Source organism: Chaetura pelagica, unplaced genomic scaffold (assembly GCF_000747805.2).
Source record: "Chaetura pelagica isolate M959 unplaced genomic scaffold, ChaPel_1.0 scaffold341, whole genome shotgun sequence".
Classification (NCBI taxonomy): Eukaryota; Metazoa; Chordata; class Aves; order Apodiformes; family Apodidae; genus Chaetura; species Chaetura pelagica.
Genome location: NW_009952151.1, coordinates 314,405 through 334,044, shown reverse-complemented (window position 1 = coordinate 334,044; position 19,640 = coordinate 314,405). Strand labels below are relative to the sequence as shown.

The 19,640-nt window shown below is 46.5% G+C and overlaps 1 protein-coding gene across 4 annotated transcripts in view; it reads right to left on the bottom strand.

Moving 5' to 3' along the window:
* The window catches only part of PLD1 (phospholipase D1, phosphatidylcholine-specific), a 41,543-nt gene that overhangs the window by 7,499 nt on the left and 14,404 nt on the right, over nucleotides 1-19,640 (bottom strand). Inside the window, exons 10-20 of one of the 4 annotated variants that reach the window (XM_010006587.1) lie at nucleotides 18,674-18,757; nucleotides 16,868-16,949; nucleotides 14,446-14,556; nucleotides 12,935-13,145; nucleotides 12,103-12,312; nucleotides 11,060-11,173; nucleotides 8,765-8,893; nucleotides 8,307-8,425; nucleotides 8,038-8,151; nucleotides 1,992-2,102; nucleotides 1,184-1,272 (exon numbers count right to left, since the gene is read on the bottom strand). In XM_010006587.1, the coding sequence (XP_010004889.1) occupies nucleotides 1,184-1,272; nucleotides 1,992-2,102; nucleotides 8,038-8,151; nucleotides 8,307-8,425; nucleotides 8,765-8,893; nucleotides 11,060-11,173; nucleotides 12,103-12,312; nucleotides 12,935-13,145; nucleotides 14,446-14,556; nucleotides 16,868-16,949; nucleotides 18,674-18,757 (1,374 nt within the window). Of the gene's footprint in view, nucleotides 1-1,183; nucleotides 1,273-1,991; nucleotides 2,103-8,037; nucleotides 8,152-8,306; nucleotides 8,426-8,764; nucleotides 8,894-11,059; nucleotides 11,174-12,102; nucleotides 12,320-12,934; nucleotides 13,146-14,445; nucleotides 14,557-16,867; nucleotides 16,950-18,673; nucleotides 18,758-19,640 lie in introns of all 4 variants that reach the window. The other 3 variants (XM_010006579.1, XM_010006596.1, XM_010006604.1) reach the window with 3 other exon arrangements.

The following is a 19,640-nucleotide window of genomic DNA, read 5'->3' as shown; positions in this document are numbered from 1 at the left end:
TCAGGAATCAGACATTCAGCTGGCACAATAATGGCCCAAATCCATTCCCAAAGGCAGGAATGGCAATCCAGAGTGGCTTTCCAAGGGGACACTGGACAGACACACTTGCCTGCAAGCCTTGAGGTTGCAATGCAAATACCAACAATGCCATTCCCAGTAGCCCTGGCACCACACCTCATTTACCCCAGGGTGAGAAAACTCCCCCCAGACCTTTCACCCTTAGCTAACTGCAATTACTAGGGCTCTGTGTTGCAGCTCACAGATTACCACAACTCCACCCTGTTACTCTGCCCTATCGGTAATGGCACAGCAGATAACACCCATGCTCTCCCAGTTTGAATAGTGCTCCTCCTCCCACTGTGCCTCTGAACAAAGCCTGTCCCGTGGCAGCTCCTGTGGCCCCTCAGATACTGCCTGCACCCTGCTGTCTGCCTCTGGTTGGTTGTCTTTACCCAAGCAGGAATTTCCAAGCCTCAAGTGCTAAAGAGAGGGAAATTTCTGCCACTCCAGGGCAAGCACCTCTGGGAAAGCAGCCCCTGCACAGCAGGGCAGAGTCTTAGACAATGACATGTATGTATCTTTAAGAGAGACTCCAGGGGAGCAACCTCAAGCAAGGCTGTCCAGGATCAAAGCAAAGACAAGCACTGCCCGTGGCTTTAATGTTAGGCCTGCTGAAGTGAAAGGAGTGTCTCAAACACGGACGGCTCTAAGTTGCAAATACCCTCCAGCACTTACCAGAAAAAAGTTCAAACAATAGCTGAACCCTGCAGTCAAGTTCTCAAGATGCATTTGCTTCTCATATTTGAAGCCAAACCTCCCTGTAGATAATTTAAGCCACAAATCCCAGTTCAGCCTTCTTGCCCATTAACTTGCCTCACCACAGTGTCCAGGACTCACTGGCTATGGAGCAAAGGTGTCAATGAACCTGAGTATGAAGGACTTGCTTTTAAACAAGTTCCACAGTTTAAAATACATTTGCATCAGGGTAAGTCTAGAAAATCACTTTCTGGCTGAAAAGAAACCACTAAAGAGTCTCTCTACTGCAAAAGCAAGCAGATGTTTGACCACATTGGTCCTGCACTGGAAAAGCTCTTGTACAGTTTGCATCCATTAAGATGTTATTTTACACCACACCATATAAATGCCCCAGAAAACTTTCATTGCCTTGATAAGAACAGGTTACCTGTGGGCTTTAAGAATCCTCTGAGCAATTGCATCACCGATCTTGTTCCAGACAACTTTGTCATCAGCACAGCTAATAAAAAACTGGTTCTGCAGGAAAAGCAAGCAGAGCTACTGTCAGACACTGCCAGCAATGAACAAAAAAAAATATTTGCATGCTTTATTTCAGACCAAGAGCAACTAAAGATAGCTGCTGGGTTTTGTGTGCCATTTGAGTTAAGGCTTTTTTATTATTAAATGAGATGTGTGTCTGTGCTTGCTTAAGGAATGAATTAGTCCTTATTATTCACACTCCTTAGAAAGTTCACATAAAGAACAACTTACCAAGAGGCTAAAGAAAAGAAAAAGAGAATAAGCACCTCCATTCAGCCCGTGCTGACAATAACTCTGACACAGGAGAGCTCTGCAGCTCAAGGCTCTATGAATGTGAGACCAGCCCCAGGAGTTAGAGGTTTGGGCACACACAGGGGACATTGCAAAGCCATGGAGGAGACAGAAAAACTACTCCACAGGCCATGAAAGTTGCTGGCAATTTCACCAAGAGGCTTATAAAGGAAAGGCCTACTTTTTTCCACTTCACGGTCAGCAGGCGGTTGTGGTAGATACCCACCAGCCTGGTACAAAGACCACTGAAGTAAATGGAAACAGCCCCTAAAATTCCCAGCACATGCTGTATTACTATCCATGAGTGCCTAAATTCATAAAAAAAAATTCAGACCAAACCTCAAGAAGTAGAATTACCCTCCTGATGGCTGTGAGCCCAGCCCAGAGCATCACAGCCCTAACTGCTTTTCCTCATTGCCACTCACTTCTATATAGATGTAGTGCTTGCTGTTCTCTATCACGCTGACGTAGGCATTGTGGATGGACTCCTCGTGGTACTTAATGCCAGCTGACCAGTCAGCAGCAGAACGGATCACCTGGAAAGCAAAGAGATGAACATCTTCAGCTTGGTGCCATCAGGACATTCAGCTGCAGCTGAATTAATGAAAAGGCAACACTCTTCCTGGCACTATTCACCCGCCAGGATTTCACTGAATAAGGTACAACTGTGACCAGTTATGCTGCATTTGGAGTCAGGAGAAACAACACTCAAAAATAGTATTAATGCTTAATAATGTTTTGGTTAAAAACACTAAGTGCCCTCTCTCACCCAAGCAGCTAGAGATGAAATAGAAGCAGCACAGAGGTCTTGCTCAAGGTCTTATCATAAGCTGCTTCTAAAACAACCTACATTTCCAGCTTTAGGGGTGCACATCCAGTGACCTCCTCTCCAGCACCTTTTAAAGCTGGTCTCCAGCTGGGGCAATGCATTCTTCCCACAAACAGACAGTTCATAATTATACAGTCAGTCCAATAACACAGGTCATGCCTTTGTCCTGAGCACTCAAGGTCATTTACTTCTTCTGCCAAATTCTTGCACAAGCCCTCCAATTTGTGACAATCCAACTCTTAAAATCCATCACAGCTCAGCAGCCTGAACTTCTTTATTATTTTTTTACTGGAAATCCACTTCTAAAGTAGACACTTCAAGATTCCCAGGGCATGCTCTCCCCTGCCTCCTGCAGCTTTTGTGCAACAGAGCCAGACCAATAAGAGAAATAACTTTTGATCATGCTCTTGGCCAGGCTGGACAAGCCCCACAGCAGACAGCTTCCTGCCCTGGCACCTCCCACTTTGAGTAAGGAAGCAATGGTGCTATGCCCCCAGTGCCATTTTCCTAGGTGGAAATGTAGTTTTTAATTTAAACATTGTCAAGACAAAAGCTTTGAAACAAGAATCTTAAAACATCTCCATACAGCCATTACAGCAGCACTCAGGGCCAGTAACACACAGGACAAGATCCACATGCTGAGGATCTGTGAAACGTGTGTGTCAGTATGTGCAAAATCCTGATCTCTTTCAGAGCTCAAGATTTTTCCCTGGAAATACCTCCCCCAGATTTCTTTTAAATCGGTGTGCAGCTTCTGCTTTGCTCCATGTCACTCTCCCTGTCCCCCTGACACCTCCAATACTCTGAGCTCTGCTGTCTCTTTGTCATCACCATCTACCACCAAAGCAGGCTGCTGGCCATAGCATGGCTGAGGACTTTCAAGGGCTAACTAGTTACCCAACTACTAGATATGGATTTGGCCCTCTGGCGCAGGTGCTGTATTATGTAACCAAACCAACACTCTGGTCTCCAGTTCATCTCCAGAGATGGCACTGAGGGGCACTGCTGTTCAGGAGCCCACAACTCCTGAGCCAATTCCTCCCCCTGGACAGAATTCCTCTCCCACAGGTCCCCAAGAAGAGACCTTGCAGATCTCCTACGTGGCTGCTCATTTGGCCAACAGGAGGGAGTGCTCTGCAGCCTCCCAAGATGAACATCGGGGTCATGGATGCTTAAGCCAGGGAGCCAGCCTGTATGTAGGGACCATCACAGCCTCTGCTGCTCCCAAAGAGCCACCCTTTGCTTGCATACCCCTCCACAAGGAGATGCTGCCTGTGCCCCTGGGGTTTTAACCACCCATCTGGTTTGTAAAGCCAGCACCACTCCCAGGCACCCCATGCTGGGCACTGCTGAAACCCGACCAAGAATCAGTGAGCTCTAAAACAATATTCCACCATTTGCAATAATAAGGACAGAAAAACAGGGTAGAAAGAAGGTTAATTCTTCTGTACTCTCAGCTCAGGCTGCAGCCTGGGCAGGAGCTTGCAGCCCCCCCACCTTCACCTGCACAGCTGGAGATGAGCAGCCCTCCCTCTGCCCCTTCCCAGCCTCTTGTCCTGCCCTGGTGAAAACCTGGGGCCACAAAGCACATCCCTGTGGAATGAGGACCTCCAGCAAATGCAGTCTGGAAGTGCCCTTCAGAAAGCTGCAGGCTGTGGCTTCCTAGTGTACAATGAAGTAGACGCTATTAAAGTGTTGGTTGGTTGGGTTTTTTTGCTAGTTAACTTTGCCCACACTTCAAAGAGCTGCTTCTCAAGATAAGCTGCTGAGCCCTGCACTGAACAAAGTAACTTCCACACCTTATTTACAGCAGCAATAGCTGAAACTGCTGGTGATGAGGAATAAATGTCCTTTTCTGAATGGGAAACTTGAAAGCTTTCAAAGTCCTTCCATTTGAAAGACAACTTGACTGCCAGGAGACAAGTATACTCCAAACCAGGGGTGCCACCTGATGCAACAGAACCATCACACAGGACCATCCCTTTCCAGCACATCATCCCTCTGCCCTTCCCTGCTTTCCTCTTCACCCCTCTGCATGCCAGCACTCCAGCAACCTCCACACACCAGCTTGCCCACAGCTACATCCCACAGGGACCTTAAAGATCATCCAGTCCACCCCCCTGCCACAGGAAGGGACAGCTTCCACTAGACCAGATTGCTCCGAGCCCCATCCAACCTGGCCTTGAACACTTCCAGGGATGGGACATACACAGCTTCTCCAGGCACCCTGTGCCAGTGTTCCACCACCCTCCCAGGAAAGAATTTATTCCTAATGTCTAACCTAAATTTCCCCTCTTTCAATTTAAAACCATTACTCCTCATCACTCCATGCCCTTGTAAAAAGCCCCTCCCCAGCTTCCCCATAGCCCCTTCAGGCACTGGAAGGTGCTCCGAGATCTCCCCAGAGCCTTCTCTTCTCCAGGCTGAACAAACCCCAACTCTCCCAGCCTGTCTCCAGAGCAGAGCTGCTTCAGCCCTCAGACCACCTTCATGGCCTCTGCTGGACTCGCTCCAACAGCTCCGTGTCCTTCCAGTGTTGAGGGCCCCAGAACTGGACACAATTTAAAGTCAGCTGCTTCAAACCCGACCTATTTTCCTAGGGAAAAAAATGCCAGATGCTGCCCAGCCCCTACCAACAGAGCTGGTGTCTCCAGGCTCCTCTCCTCTCCCTCAAGAGCAGCACTGAGTGCTGGGCTGGGCTTGTCATCCCTTTAACTTCTTTAACTGATACAACAGTAATAAATTTGATGTTTGCTGTGGGCTAGGGCATAAATCCTGAACAATGCAAGCTCTCATGCAGACTTCAGAGAGGTTAGGCCATTAGCCTCTGCCAGAGCATTAAATTTTCATTGCATTTACATTAGGAACTGGATATTGCCTCACCACAGCACATCTTTTGCAGCGCTAGCTTTGGCTGATAACTGCAGACTCTGGAACGGAAAGAGAGAGATGGAAAAAACCTGGCACTGCCTTTGGCAGATGGCTATTTGACTCTTGCAAAAATCAATGTGCAATCCCATTCCTATTGCAAGCAAAGCCCAAACTTGAAACAAAAGAGGATGAGAGACCACGTCTGACTAACCCGTGGAGCTGACAGGCTCCTTTCTTCCCTCCCAGCCTGCACCTCCACATGGCTTCCCACACATGCTGCATTCATCCTCCCTGCCAAGGGGAAAGATCCTGTCAGTGCTGCTCCTGCTACCCCCACCCTCCCAAAAACACTCCTGCTCCTCTCCTCTGACCAAAGAGAGCAAAACCAGATGGTACAATACGGGTAAAAGCTGCTGCTGACAGGTCAGGGGCTCAGGCTCACAGCAATGCTGCAATCCCCACAGATCCTTTGTATTTTCCCTTCCTCTGATCTGCCCACAATTGAAGGCAGATTTGCAAACAAGCTCAGAAACAAGAAAACTGGCAACCAGACTTTCTTCAATCACCCCACAGCCAGAGCCAGGCACTAAATGCTGGATTTTACCTCTGGGGCCACAACTTCTGCCGATAAAGACACTACTCAGCACCAAACCAGGGTAACACAGGCTTGGTAGTTGGTCAAGCAAAGGATTCGATAGCAAGAATAAAAACATTGCTCTAGTTTTTTTCTGAATAAAAACGTTGCTGAAAGATTTTAAGGTATCTGCTTATTTCTGTACCACTGAAAGGAGACAGGAACACCCACAACCCTCTGGTGTGAAACTCTATATTGGACAGGCAAGAGGCTGATATTCCTATGGCTGCAGAAAAGGAGGAACTGTGCAGGGATGCCCTGATGCTCAGGGCACTTGTGTCACCCAGGGATCAATAAAAACCAGGCCAGTGTGGGCATTATGGAGAAGACAGCCAAAATTACAGTATGTGCCTCCAAAGCCATGCCTTGGTGCTCAATGAGATCACCCAGAGATCACAACCCAGTGAGCAAGGGACCTGCACTCAGGCAGGGTGCAGCAACCTGGGCAGAGGAGCCACCTGTATGCTCAGTGATGCAAATGCTCTTCCCTCATGCCAGGAAGGCTGGTACATTGCAGGGCAACATGTTTTCAGCCTAGTATGACAGTTTTATTTATCTGGCTATATGCAGGGCTGGGCTACCCTGACACGTCTCCAAAAGCTGCAATTTGGCATAAATCAGATATGAGCAAGATCATTTCAGATGAATAATGTACAAGACAAACCTGCTCTCTTTTTGCTGTTTATGGCATCTCTGAGAACAGCCCCTTATTTCCTGCACGTGTCAGTCCCTTGCAATGCCCCAGCAATGCTGTGTTTCCACACAGCTCACCCATCAGTTAGCACCGATGGACGTGACACTTGGCAGCCACCTCTTCAGCTTCATCCTCCTCTCCCTCAGGCTGATGCCCTGAGCCAGCAGCTCTGCAGTACAGACTGAAGGAAAGCTGGACCTAGACTGTGCTCAGTTGAGTTTCTCTTTTGGGAATTGCTTCCAGTTCTGTAACCAGTAGAGCTTGATGCTTTGCTACAGCAAAACCCGTAATTTAGGAGTTGAGGCTTATCTTGCAGTTAGAACATGCTCAAGGGACACAGGCCCTGTTAGTGCCATGAGAACAACATTTCCCAAAAAGCTGGTGTCACAAACACAGCCAGGGAGGAATTACAGCCACAGGGAAGCATGATGGTGCCTGAAGTGAGACTATTTCTCAACAAGCTGCAAGCATTATTTTGGAGGTTGATGTAAAACACCGCAGACCCAGGACACAAGATCCCTGTGCTGGCTGTCCCTCACACCACGTGGGGAGGAGAACAATGCCCTGGCAACCCACAAACCCAGAAAAATACATCGTGTTACCCAAAGAATCCCCAAGGGTTGCTGTCATCTGGGTGGACCACTCCCTACCATGAGCAAAAACATGCATTTTTCCTAGTTTTGCTCTAATTGCTTTAATTTCATACAGCTTTTATCTAGAGACACGCAGTTGTTTTGCTGCTCCAGCATAACTATTTTGACTTTGTGCTCTTCAACAAGTGCAAGTCTCTGCTGGGTAACAGCAGTATTCAAGATATGCACTCAATATGGCTAGCAGGGTTTTAAATCTGGGCAATTTCAGCTGCAAGGATGGTTGTCACAAATGAGACTGTGGACTGGCTGTGCAGAACTGCAGGACCCACAGGGCTTAGCGACCGCATAATAAAATGCAGATGAAGTTCCCTGCAGAAAGCAACAGCTCTGAGACTCCACTAATGCTGGGCATCAGAACCCTTCTGAGGCCTTGGAGGGCTGGTAGGCTGCTCTAATATCAGAGATAAATATTCAGTGGGCAACCATCAACCCATCAGGCCTTCCCAAATGATAAAAACCAGATGTTAGGCTTCAGGAGAGCAGCAGCAGAAAGCAAAACAGAAAATGACACAGCTATACAAAGTCATGGTGTTTCCACACCTGGAGTACTGCATACAGCCTGATCCTCCTACCTCTAAGGTGGAGGTAAAAATCAATGCATCTCTGGTGAAAGAGTTGCTTGATTTTACTGTACTTGAGGATCTGACCATGTATTTTGCAAGTTAAATTAGCAGTTTTCAATTTTAGAATTTCAAGTTCTGCAGAGGGTCTGTCAAGCATGGCTGCTCCTGAGGGAAAGATGCAAAACAAGCTCCTAGGAATATGTGAGCAGAAGAGCATCAACACTCACCTGGACTGTGGCATGGACAGCTTCAGGCACCTGATACTTCAACTCGTTAGCAGTTTGTTGAGACTTTGGCAAGAGGAATGGGTAGGACAGGGATCGGTATTTGGGCTTCATAATCTGCTCGGGGGAAAAGAGGAAAAATAAATCCTTGAAGACATTGCAACATAGCAGAGTAACATTAAAAAAAACAAAATGCATGCCTGGGAGGGCTCAGGTATCAGGCAGGGGCTGAACTGATTTCCATGCCCCCAGCAGCAATGCCCACACCCCACCTTGGTGAAGTTCCAGCGCTGGATGAAGTGTCGGGCCACGTCACGCGCCGCTTTGCCGTGCACCGCGGAGGAGATGTCGTGCCAGGGCATCCTGGGCATGCTGTATCTGTCAATGAAGTCTATGGGAGAGAAAGCACATCTGGAGCTCTTCAGACAAAGGACAGGAATGTGGAAAAGCACAGAGCTCCCCTTATCAAGCTAAAGTTTCTGTGGCACGGATGGAGGGCTGTGAAGATGAATCATCACGCCATCGCCCACAGTCCAAGCCCATGGACCATAGCAGCATAATTGGCACTAAAACCCCTCAGAAGGAGTTTTGCTGCTTCCTCCTAGCAGCCAAACCAAAACAACCTCATTACTTCTGGCTCAAAAGCGGGAAAAAACACAGTTTGAGACTGAAAAAAACCAGCAGAGGGTTCGGGAGAATGTCAGGACTTCTGGGGTGCAAAAGCACTTACCAGCAAACGGTTTGTCCAGCTGAACCCAGTCTTTAAAGACAAAGTTGCAATAGTCTTTTCCATGCCAGAACCTGGTTTCCCCGAGCAGCTCACCAACACCCGTCTTCAAGCTGCGGATGGATCCTTTATCTGTCACAGGCAAACGAGACAACAACAAAAACACACGCTCCGAAGTCACAGCTGCTCATCACGCACCGAGGGCGAGACTCACTGCTGCTCAAAAGCACCAGTGGCACTTGCCCATCCCAGCTGGCTGAAGCTGTTTGCTCCCTAGTCTTCCTGTTGTTATTTTTGTCTTCCCTATTTGAATATTTGTTAGGCAATCAGGACAGGTAATATTTTAGAGTCTGTTATGTGGGGAAAAACAAACAAACACAAGCAGATGCTGAATCCTCTCTACATTGAACTAAAAAAAATCACCCTAAAGTGGTTTCTCTCTCCAGTCCTATGACACCTCAATGTTACCAGGTGGCAGCCCATTCCTGGCTGCAACTGATCTTTGTGGGTATCAGGAATACCCCAAATATAATCTACTTAATATATTTTAGAATACTAATGAACTAATTCCAACTTCTGTGCCAGAGGGTTTCTTATTTTGCCTCCATAGCAGGATGTATCTCCTCCAACAGAAGTTAGTCTTTATTAACTACAAGGAGATTATTAAAAAGCTCCTGTTCCCTCACTGAGTGTTGCAGGTTTTCTGTGTTTGATTTTGTTTTTCCAAACAACAATGTCATCTCTTTGATGCAGTTTTACACACTGGACAAATGGATCCTGAATTCCAAATTGATGGCAATTCGAAATGGTCTAAAATGCTGTAGACAGGGATGATCCCTCATAATGACATCCAGAGCACATGTTTTGGGTGCAGAGTGAACTCATTTTCCTGTCCCCTAAGAAAACCAAAAGTGTTGACCTAGGCCATCAACATTTAACTAGCATATTCCCTGACCCTGAGAGCAGCCTTCACCTATTGTACCAAAACCTAGTGTGGTAATTACACAGTAACATGCCAACAGCAGAAGCCTTCTCCTAATCCAACCACGTCACCAGTTAACCATGAAAACCCTCTTAGCACAAAAAACCAAACAAACCAAAAACCAAAATCATTTCAACAGGCAACAAAACACACGTGGGCAGCAGTTCAACAAGACCAGGTCACACAAAGCAAGCTCTGCTGTCACCCCAGTGAGCCAAGCCAAGCCATGCCAGAACTGCCATGCAGCAGGTATGTCCCACAGCTGCCTTGGGAAGCTTGAGCTCCTAGTGAGAGTCCAGGTGGAGCTGGGGAATCGCTGACTCAGCATGCTCCAATGGGAATGGTAGGACACGTTCTCCAGCCAAAACACAGAATCACAGAATCATTCTGGTTGGAAAAGACCTTTAAGATCATTGAGTACACACACTCCATGGACTGAGCCTTTGATGGCTGTACACCAACCCATGAATGAGCATGAAGCGACCACAGGGGAGACCACACTTCATTTTCATGAAGCAAATGCATCTCATCCTTGTTACCAATATTTTATAACTGGCTACTGATGCCTTAGAGGAAGATGTTAGCAAGAGGAGGATGCTGAAGAACTGCTCCTCACCTAGTACCAGAACACAAAGGCAACTCAATGAGGTACCACACCTCACCAGGCCTTGTCAACATGGGTCCAGAGATCAGAGCAGCTCAGTGTCCCTAACAGCCCAACACCTTTCTCAATCAAGGATGCTTTCACTGATTGTAATAAGGGGCAAAAGGGACACGCCCATCAAGTCTTCATCCAAACACAGGCCTGGCAGCAGTCACTTGGCTGTTTCCTGTTTTTTTGCATTTGTCTCTGTGCATCAGGGTTATTTTAAAACAGCCTGTATAGAAGTTCCCAAGTCCAGTAAGAAGCTCCTCCCTTTACAGGAAGAGAACTGCTGAAATAATCACATACCAGATTCAGAGCTCTTTCCTCAGCTGCTCCCTGCTGTCAGTATTGCTAATTTCTTTGGTTATTTTATTTTATTTTGTTGCTTTTTTGTTTGATTGTTTTACTGTTGTTGTGGGGGTTTTGGCTGTTGAGGGTTTTTTTTTCTTTTGTTTTGTTTTTTTAAATGTTTATTCATGCTGCAGTTTTTTAAGCTTCTGGAGGAGCTCTCCTGCCAGGATATCTTTGTAGAGACTCTGAGGATGCAGAGAGAACAAAAAGCAGCAGAAGCTGATCCTGGCACCCAACCTAACTCTCACCATCATTACAATGCAAAAACATCAGCAGCTAAAGCCTGAAGGGGTCTGCACCTCTGCCTTCCTCCACTTACCCTGCCGAGGGTCAGCGAGCCCCTGTTTGGATTCTGTGTGGTGATGGAACATTCTCAGATGGGGCTTTAAACTCTGGATTATATTTTGTTGACTTCTACTGGGATTACAGTAACCTGAAGAAAGTCAAGATGCTCTATTTCTGGCAAAAACACGTGTCCACTTCTGCTGCACCAGTGCCTGGTCCTCTCTGAAGACACCTTGCATGACAGGATCTCCAGAGAGACATCAAATTGCTGAAACTACAAGTGACCAACAGGCAAAGGAACAAATTCAAGAGCCACCTGGTTTCAAAACAAACAGATATATGGAAGTAGCAAAGCCATGGCTTTGTTCTGAGCTGACTGCAACTAAAGCAAACAATGCCCCAGCAAGGCTTCCTCCAGCCAGAGGCTGGAGCAAGATCTGCAGGGACTGATAGAAACTCCAATAAGTTCCCATTATGAGCAATATACAGCTTCAGGAGCTAGGGACTTACGGAACAGATTTCAGGAAGGACTCCATGCTAGAACAAATGTCAAGCTGACCCTTGTAATTTTAGCTTTGAAGCTTGTTTTTAATGTGGGAAATTACAAGGAGCTTTCAAATTGAATTGTTGAATAGTCTCCTTCTGTCTAGTAAGTGGGTAAATTGAGAATATTTCAGTTTAAGTGAACTGATATCCATGAGAAGGGATAATCACATTCTCAAACTGTTCCCCTTGCTATAATAAATACAGGTTGAAAAATTAAAGCTTTGATTCTCTTTTGTGGAACAAAAATCTTCCAGCAGTACAAACATTCAGTACCAGATACATCATCTGATGGCTTGTGACAATTGCTAATTAACTAGATGCAAACCCACTGAAAGCTTTCCCTGTATATTTTGCAGTGACACAAATTCACATATTGACTACAAATAGTTATTTTTCTGATAGTTAAAGATCCTCATCAACTTTCCTCCCTTACAAAGCCCCCTAGAAATGATGTGAATCTGCACGTACACCCACACACCCACCCACCTCCACACACCATTTAGAAATGTTTAGTTGAAAAACATCACTTACTTGATTCACTGTCTATGCTGCTGATGCTGTCAGCATGGTGCATGCCATGTTTATGGAGATGCTTGTAAATAGTGAACCTTGAGAACTTTCTGGGTTTTCCTATTCCTTTCATCTTTGTTGTGTCTGGGGCATCATCAGCGTTTCTCTGGAACAAGGGGCTTTCTGGGGACAGGGTTTGAGACTGCAGGGGAACACATTCAGATGACTCTGCTGCAGACTTAAAAGACACAGGACATTTCTGCAGGTGATGTACAGGCAGGAACCTCTGATTACAGATTATCATGTCTATCAAAATGCTTCTGCAGCAGAAAGTCTGTACCAAGAACGCACTCTACAGAATAACCCACTAATGGTAGCAGTACATTCTTCAATCCCATAAATTTGCTCTGGATTATCACTCTTCTTGGAATTCTGATAAGTTTAGAGCCCTTTAAATTGTTTAGAGGTTTGTGGATGCATACAGACCCAGGTTAGCAGAAAGATCAGCAAGAAAGGCATGTGTTGAGGGCCTGGGCATACAGAAGTTCCAAGCACTCTGTGTCTACTGTGCCTTTCTAGCCGAGTTCTGTTAAGAGCATTCATGGCCTCCAAATTTTGACTGCTGCTCCAGCTCCAGGGGAAACCAGCTGTCTATCTCCATGCCCTAGCAAGAGCTGGGTAAGATGTAACCCTAAAGAGTCATTTGATGCTCAGATACTTCCTCCTTCCCCTTACTAGTCCTCTCTAAACCTCCAAAACCCAACCCTACGCTGAGAAACGGACACCATGTTGATCCCCGCTGCCAACCTGACATGCAGATGTTGAAGGTGGCCACCAGCTGGAGCGAGCTGACTTACTGCCAGGTTGGTGCTGGACACCGACTTCACCGCCGCCGCCCGCTTGACGCTGCCCACGTCGGTCAGGCGGTGCTCGTCGTCATCCCACCGCCCGTACGCCAGGTCGATGCCTCCCACAAACGCCACGGACTGGTCCACAATGACAAGCTTCTCGTGGTGGGCCCAGAGGTACACAGAGGAGGACACGTGGTCTGGGTGTCTCATCACCTGGGGAGAAAACCAGCACCGCAGCTCAGCGTTGCTGCCTGATCTACATCCCTCCAGCCAGAGAGCTGCCCCGCTTTGTTTTGGCTGCTTGGGATGGTGGGGAAACTCCAGAGTTTTTAAAAGATGTGTCCACACAAGCTGCTGCAATTACTGAAGGCACATGAGTCCTCCCAACCCGGGCTCAGCCATTCCGGCAGGCAGGTGTTTCCCCAAGACATGAGCAGCAACCCTTGCTGAGGATGGGATGGGTCACACTTCCTACAACCCTGTTCTTAAGAAGGCCATAGTCAAGGAAACTGTTTCAATAAATAAAATCATGCTTTCAGTAGAGTTACAATAGCTGAGCTTTCAAACACAGAGCCTGCCCTAAAAGAAAACAACATATTGGTGGTGTGACTCATTACTTTGGTTGTTGCCACTACACACAGGAAATGAGAAGTTGGCTGGTTTTTTTCCTATTTAAAATCAGCAATTTGCTTGACATTCATTTATGAGACTTTTTGACACGTGTTTGTGGCAAAGTAATTTCTATATCTAAGCATACAGTATATAGTGAGTTGGTTTTTTTAGTTTTTGAGGAGGGCTTCCTGAGAAAAAAGTTCCAGGCTTTCACCTGGCTGCTCCCAAAACCCATTACACATGTAGCACACATCTTCCAGTTACAACTTCCACTCCTGCTGCAAAGATAATGGTGAATGGATGCTTCCTTTCACCGTGACAACAGAACAAGGGACAATACATCTATTATTCTAGCAATTTGGTAGTCACGCTCGGGCATAATATATTGCTTGGTAAAATATACACGTCTCTAATTTCAAGAGACTGGATTCCAGCCTCTTCTACTGGTTCATGTGCCACAACACATTTTCTGCTCGGTGGCAGAGGAGCAGCAAAACAGCAAATGCTGTTCATTTACAATGGGCATGTAAACACCCAGTGCTGCCTCTCCTTGTTTATATATGAACAAAAATGGTGAAGTCAGACATTCCCAAATTGTAATTTTCCATCTGATGTAACCCCATTAACTTGTCACACAAAGCATGTTTCCTGCGAGTTAGATGAATAATTCCTTTGGCAAGTCTAAACGAAGCACTTTTTTGTTCAATCATGACCTAAAGAAGTGAAGTTGCCTGGCATGGTAATCACTTCCTGGGTGATGCTCATTTTCAGACTATTCCCACCGCCTCGATGGCCACCAGTGTCCTTCCAGTTCACACCTAAATACACCACGGGCCAGCACTAGCTTTCCAGAACACCTGAATGCAAATGTTCGTCCTGGGGCTGCCAGGTGAGCAATTACCTTGATGTTTGGATGGAGGCGCATGAGCGTCCGCTTGCTGTATTCGCTGTTGATCCCCAGGGCAAGCTCCACCTCCTTGTACAGCATGATAAAAATTCTCACTCCTTGTTGCTGTCAGAAATGAAAAGAAACACACAGAATGCAGGGATGTCAAAGGACAGAGTCCGTTCCTGAAGGAAGGAAAAGCTAGGAGGCAGTCAGCATGCTGTGCCTGTAGGCAGAAATGCAGGTTGAGGTGATCTGGTCTTGATTAAACTTCTCCAGATCCACCACCATGATCCCACAAAATGTCAGGACTTGTACCACTCAGGAAAATGGTTCAGCCTCCAGAGAAGGCCTCAATTCCTGGATTTGCATGTGAGGAGCTGAGCTGTGCCAAGGCCCACCAACAGGTCATTCTTGCAGTAGCCTTTTAACATCCTTTGAGCTCAAGTTTTGCACACATGATTCACTCCACATGTAACAGCATTGTACACATCCACCAAAGGTCAGTGTTCTGCTGTTTCATGTTGCCCTGGAGGTTGCCTACAGTTGAAAGCCTCTGCAGTACAACAATACCAGTGTGGTCATATGGACATCCCTCTTGCAAAGGGGATGTAACCAACTCAACACCAGCAAACAGCTGGTAGAGCTAAACAAGATCCTGGAACAAAATGAACTGTGCTCAAAGGATGATGCTTTTTGTGACTAGAATGGTACCCACAGGAGGGTTTCTAAGGACACTTGTTAAAGCACTTTCAAAACTGCCAAGTACTTCCCAAACCGCAGCAGATGCTGGTCACACAGTGGGACCACTACAGTGGCCACAAATCAGCATAGTTTAGAACCTTGCAGTGGAGTTTGCCAGCGTTAGATTGGGACCTAAATTTTCCACAGTCTTTTAAGTTCCTGTTTCCATAAAGCTTCTACTTGAAAGCTCAGGCAGCCTCCAAAATGGAGGAGGATTTTGTGCTCTCTGCCACACCCAGAGAAGTCCATGGCAGCACTGTACACACACAAAGGACAGCCATATCCCAACACCTACCAGCCTGTCCCATCAAAGACGTGCCACAAGTGAAGGAGCAAGCATTTCCAGGAACTAACCCTAAAACACTCCTCACTCTTACAAGGTATTTATAGCCATAGGAAAATCCATGTTAACATGACAAACAAAGCCAAATTCTTCCACCCAGTGAGCATGCCCTGTGGCTACGTTTCATTTGCCAGAAAATAAAACTGCTTCCAAATCAGCAACAGCCAGACACACACAAAATTTTTTACTTTAGTTTTTAAAAATTTATATTTTGTTAATAGGCATCACTGCCTGTGACAATGCCAGGTTTGGAAGGGGAGGGAGTAAAAGACCACTTCAGCATGTCCACCTGGACTCCTGCCCTTCTACCACACCAAGAGTTCAAGAGACTTCCCGGCTGTGCTTTCCATCCTGACTCACCACTCACATGGGGCAAACTCCCATTTCTAGCACCAGTGTTATCACAGGTTGGGTGAACAACTGAAGTCAACCCACACTCAAAGACATCACACTCAGCTGCTGTTTGGCTCACTTCACTCCATGAAAACTTGTTCTCTGTTTTCTGAATCCAGTATATAAAATTCTCAATAGCAGGGTACAACCAGCACAGAACAAGCTGATTTATGAGATGAAAATACTTCAAGAAAAGAGAAACAGAGGTAGCAGTCACAGCTTCTTGCTCATATCTCAAAGTGCTGCATAAGAAAGGAGAGCTGCAACAGCACAGAGCTTTGCATGGGAATCCTGACCAGGAGCTGCAGGAGAAGCACCCAGTCAACAGCAGGTCTGAGCTTTCCTGCTCAGGAGGACCTTTGCAATGTAACAAGTACAAAAACCAGATGAGAAGGCTATTGTGAGTTAGCATGATCCTCAGGATGACACCTTTGACCTTTTGTTAATGACATCCTGATTTTCTGGGCAGATTGATGGTGGCTTTCACAGCTTCAGCAAGGAAAGCTGCAGCAGAGACACACAACATATGGTAAAGCCAGACAGGATCTGCACAACACGGCAATGTAGAAGCCACCTACCCAGAGCCACCACAAAGTGCTTAGTGTTTCCCGTACTTCTAAATTACACATGCCACAAGGAGAGCCCCAGACAGCATCAGCTTTGACCCCACCAGGAGTCAGGGTAGTCATAATGCAAGGCTGAAGTACCCAAACCTGAGAACTCAAAGGGGCAATCAGAGGGTGTAGCCGTGCGCCACCAAGCTCTTCCAAAGCCAAACAAAAGGAACAAATTAAAACACGTAACTTTCCAAGACATCTGAAATGAGCCTTGGCCAGCTTTAATTCTCCTCCCTACCAAAATACATGGTGCAAATGCTCCAGTCCCAGGATGACCCTGGAACTGGGTGAGCACAGGGGGCTTTCTGCAGGGTGAAGGTGACAGCTGGAGCTCACTTACTGCTTTCCGCTTGAGGACGTAGTCCAGCCGCCAGTGATTTCCTTCCACAACAGGTCGTTTCATGAAGATCTCAGGGCTCAGCCTAAGAAAACAAAAGGGTGGGGAAAAAAACGCTAGCATATATAGTCTGCAAACAAAACATTGGCCTAAATAGTCACCTTGGGAAGCAAAGAAACAGAGGCTTATATAAAGCGGATGTGAAGGCTCGTGGCCCAGAGCAATGCATTCTCCAACATCATGCTCCTTGTTTTTTTAATAACAGAGCATTGCAGAGGGCAGGGGATGTGTCCAGCACATTCATCTTTGTATTCAACAACCCATGAGACCAAGCTTAGCAGTGATGGATGTATAAGTGAGGAAACTTGGACTCTTATCTATGAAAGAAAGATGCAGGAAAATAAAACCCCGAGGTAGATTTGAAATAGACGTGTGGACATAAAAAAATAAGTGAGAGTGGGATTTCAGTTCTCCTGGCACTTAGGCTGTACGAGCAGCACAGACTGGTGCTGAATTTTCTTTGCTGCCTAAAGACAAAGCAATGTGATGTCTCATCAGGCCATCTTATTGATTCATAGCTTTGAGGATTACAAGGAGTAATTAAACAATCTTGTCTAACTGCTGCAAAACAAGGTGACAATTTCCTTCCTTTACTTTTGTACTGAGCATAGGAAGTTGTGCTTGGACAAAGCATATTGCTAGGTTCAAAAAATATGCTTCTGACAACACCATTTTTTTCTTAAACTCCAAGATTCAGATAGGTTTTGGAATTCAAAGACATTAACAGTTGTCCAAATAAAACATTTAAGAGACAACAGATCTGAAAAGCTCTTGCATTGCTACCTGATGTGGCACATGGGGACCCAGGAGCGTTTGGCTTACCTGTGGTCACATTAGGAATGAGGTTTACCCCAGTAAATGTTAACATCATACTTAGTTTTCTCATACTAATTGCCACCTAAGAACTAACCCTCCCAGGTCTTATGGGCAGTGGATTAGTAGCAAGAGGCTCATTTTACAGCTGGAGAAAGAGTGGCATAGAAACATGTCCCAGGTTAAAGAGGACATCTGAGCTGTGGCTTGGGTGCCTGCCCTACCATCCCATCCCCAGGGTCCAGCTGGCTCAGCCACGTAACCTCCACAAAGGCAAGATCCAGGCAGTCACAACTGGCATCCAGCCAAGCCACCCTGCCCAGAGCCTGGGAGAACAACCTTCTTCTGCCTCAAACAGGGACCAGGGCACTGCATAAACACACTGAATTACTAGTTAAGAAATGGTCAGAGCCAGATCCTTTGACAGCCACACAGCTTGGAAAGGGCAACAAAACTCCCCCTCCATTGTCTGGTCCATTTAAGAGCAGAATCACACCACCCCCCCAAGATACTTTCCTTGCTGGCATGAGGCTCTGAAGCAGTGAGGAGGAGCTGAAAGGAGGACCCCATGCAGGACAACATGGGAAGAACACTGTTGGAGGTGCTTGAGTGTGCATGTTCTCTTATACACTGGAAAGACATTCTACCCCCTTGGGTTTGCAGCTGTTTCACTCCTGATGAGCACCTCAAGCCATAACATCCACCATTCAGGTGGTGCCCTCACGGAATTTCAGGCCTCTCCTTGGAAGGAGGCAACCAAGCTGCTGATTTCAAACATGTGCTTTTGCTGCCAACCCTCCTGAAAAGGCCTTTGAATGCAACCCGAGGAGATGTTTGGGTGTGCTGCCAAACTGCAGGGCCTCCCAACAGGGCCGCTTTGTCGGGGAGCGTCCCATGAGAGACGGTCAGTCAACACCCAAACATGCAAGTACTAACCACCAATCCGTGATGAAAATCTCTTCCTTAGCAGCTTCCATGGCATTTGCAACATCTTCGAAGTACCACTTGGCGTTTACATACCTGCAAAAGCAAACACAGCACACAGGTCTAGGCTTCCTCCCTCCTCGTTAAGCAAAGTCCATCGCTGAAGATCAACAGGGATCTGTGTTAATGCCACTTACATTCTTCTCAAAAGCAAACACAAACCTAATTTCAAGGATCAGGACCACAGGCAGGGAGAATTTCATGCTGCTATTAGCAGCTTAATGAAACAGCACAATAAGATTATTAAGTGCCACTTATTATTCCTGCCAACTGCACACAATGTTCTTGGTTTTTGCTCCATGGGTGAGCTAGGTTTGGCTCTCAGGAAAGGATGGCAAAGTGGAGTTTGATTTGATTTATAGAAACTATTAGGGTAGCAGCTGCTGCAAGGCAGAAGCTGCAGTGAGAGCACCATAAGGGTTTGCTTCCAGCTACAATTTCTTGAGGTGCTTCCAGGAATTACTTAGTGCAATTGGGTTACAGTATGGACAGCAGGATTTCCTGTGGGACTGCTGTGCCCTTAGACTATACCCAAATTTGCATTTTTTTATTCTCTTCCATGGCAAAGTCAATCTGCAAGGCCTGAATCTGATGCTGCTCTTCAACCAGATGAGTGACATTTGCATCTGAACACATCCACAGTGCCTGGAAGGGCAGTGCTGCCTTACAGAATAAGAATCACTCTTGCCAACTGAGCAGGACATACCTTGCATTGCAGAGCACAAAGAACATGACCAGACTACCAGTTACAGAGGAGCCAGGGCAGGACAGGCTGCAGCACAGCTGCTCTGGGAGGGAGCTACAGAGAAGGAAGTAGCCAAAGGCATATATTTTCAATAACATCTGACCTAAAGACCTAAACCCTCAGGAAGCAGCATTTCCAGAATCAGAAACTGGGAAAAAATTGAAACCAGGAATG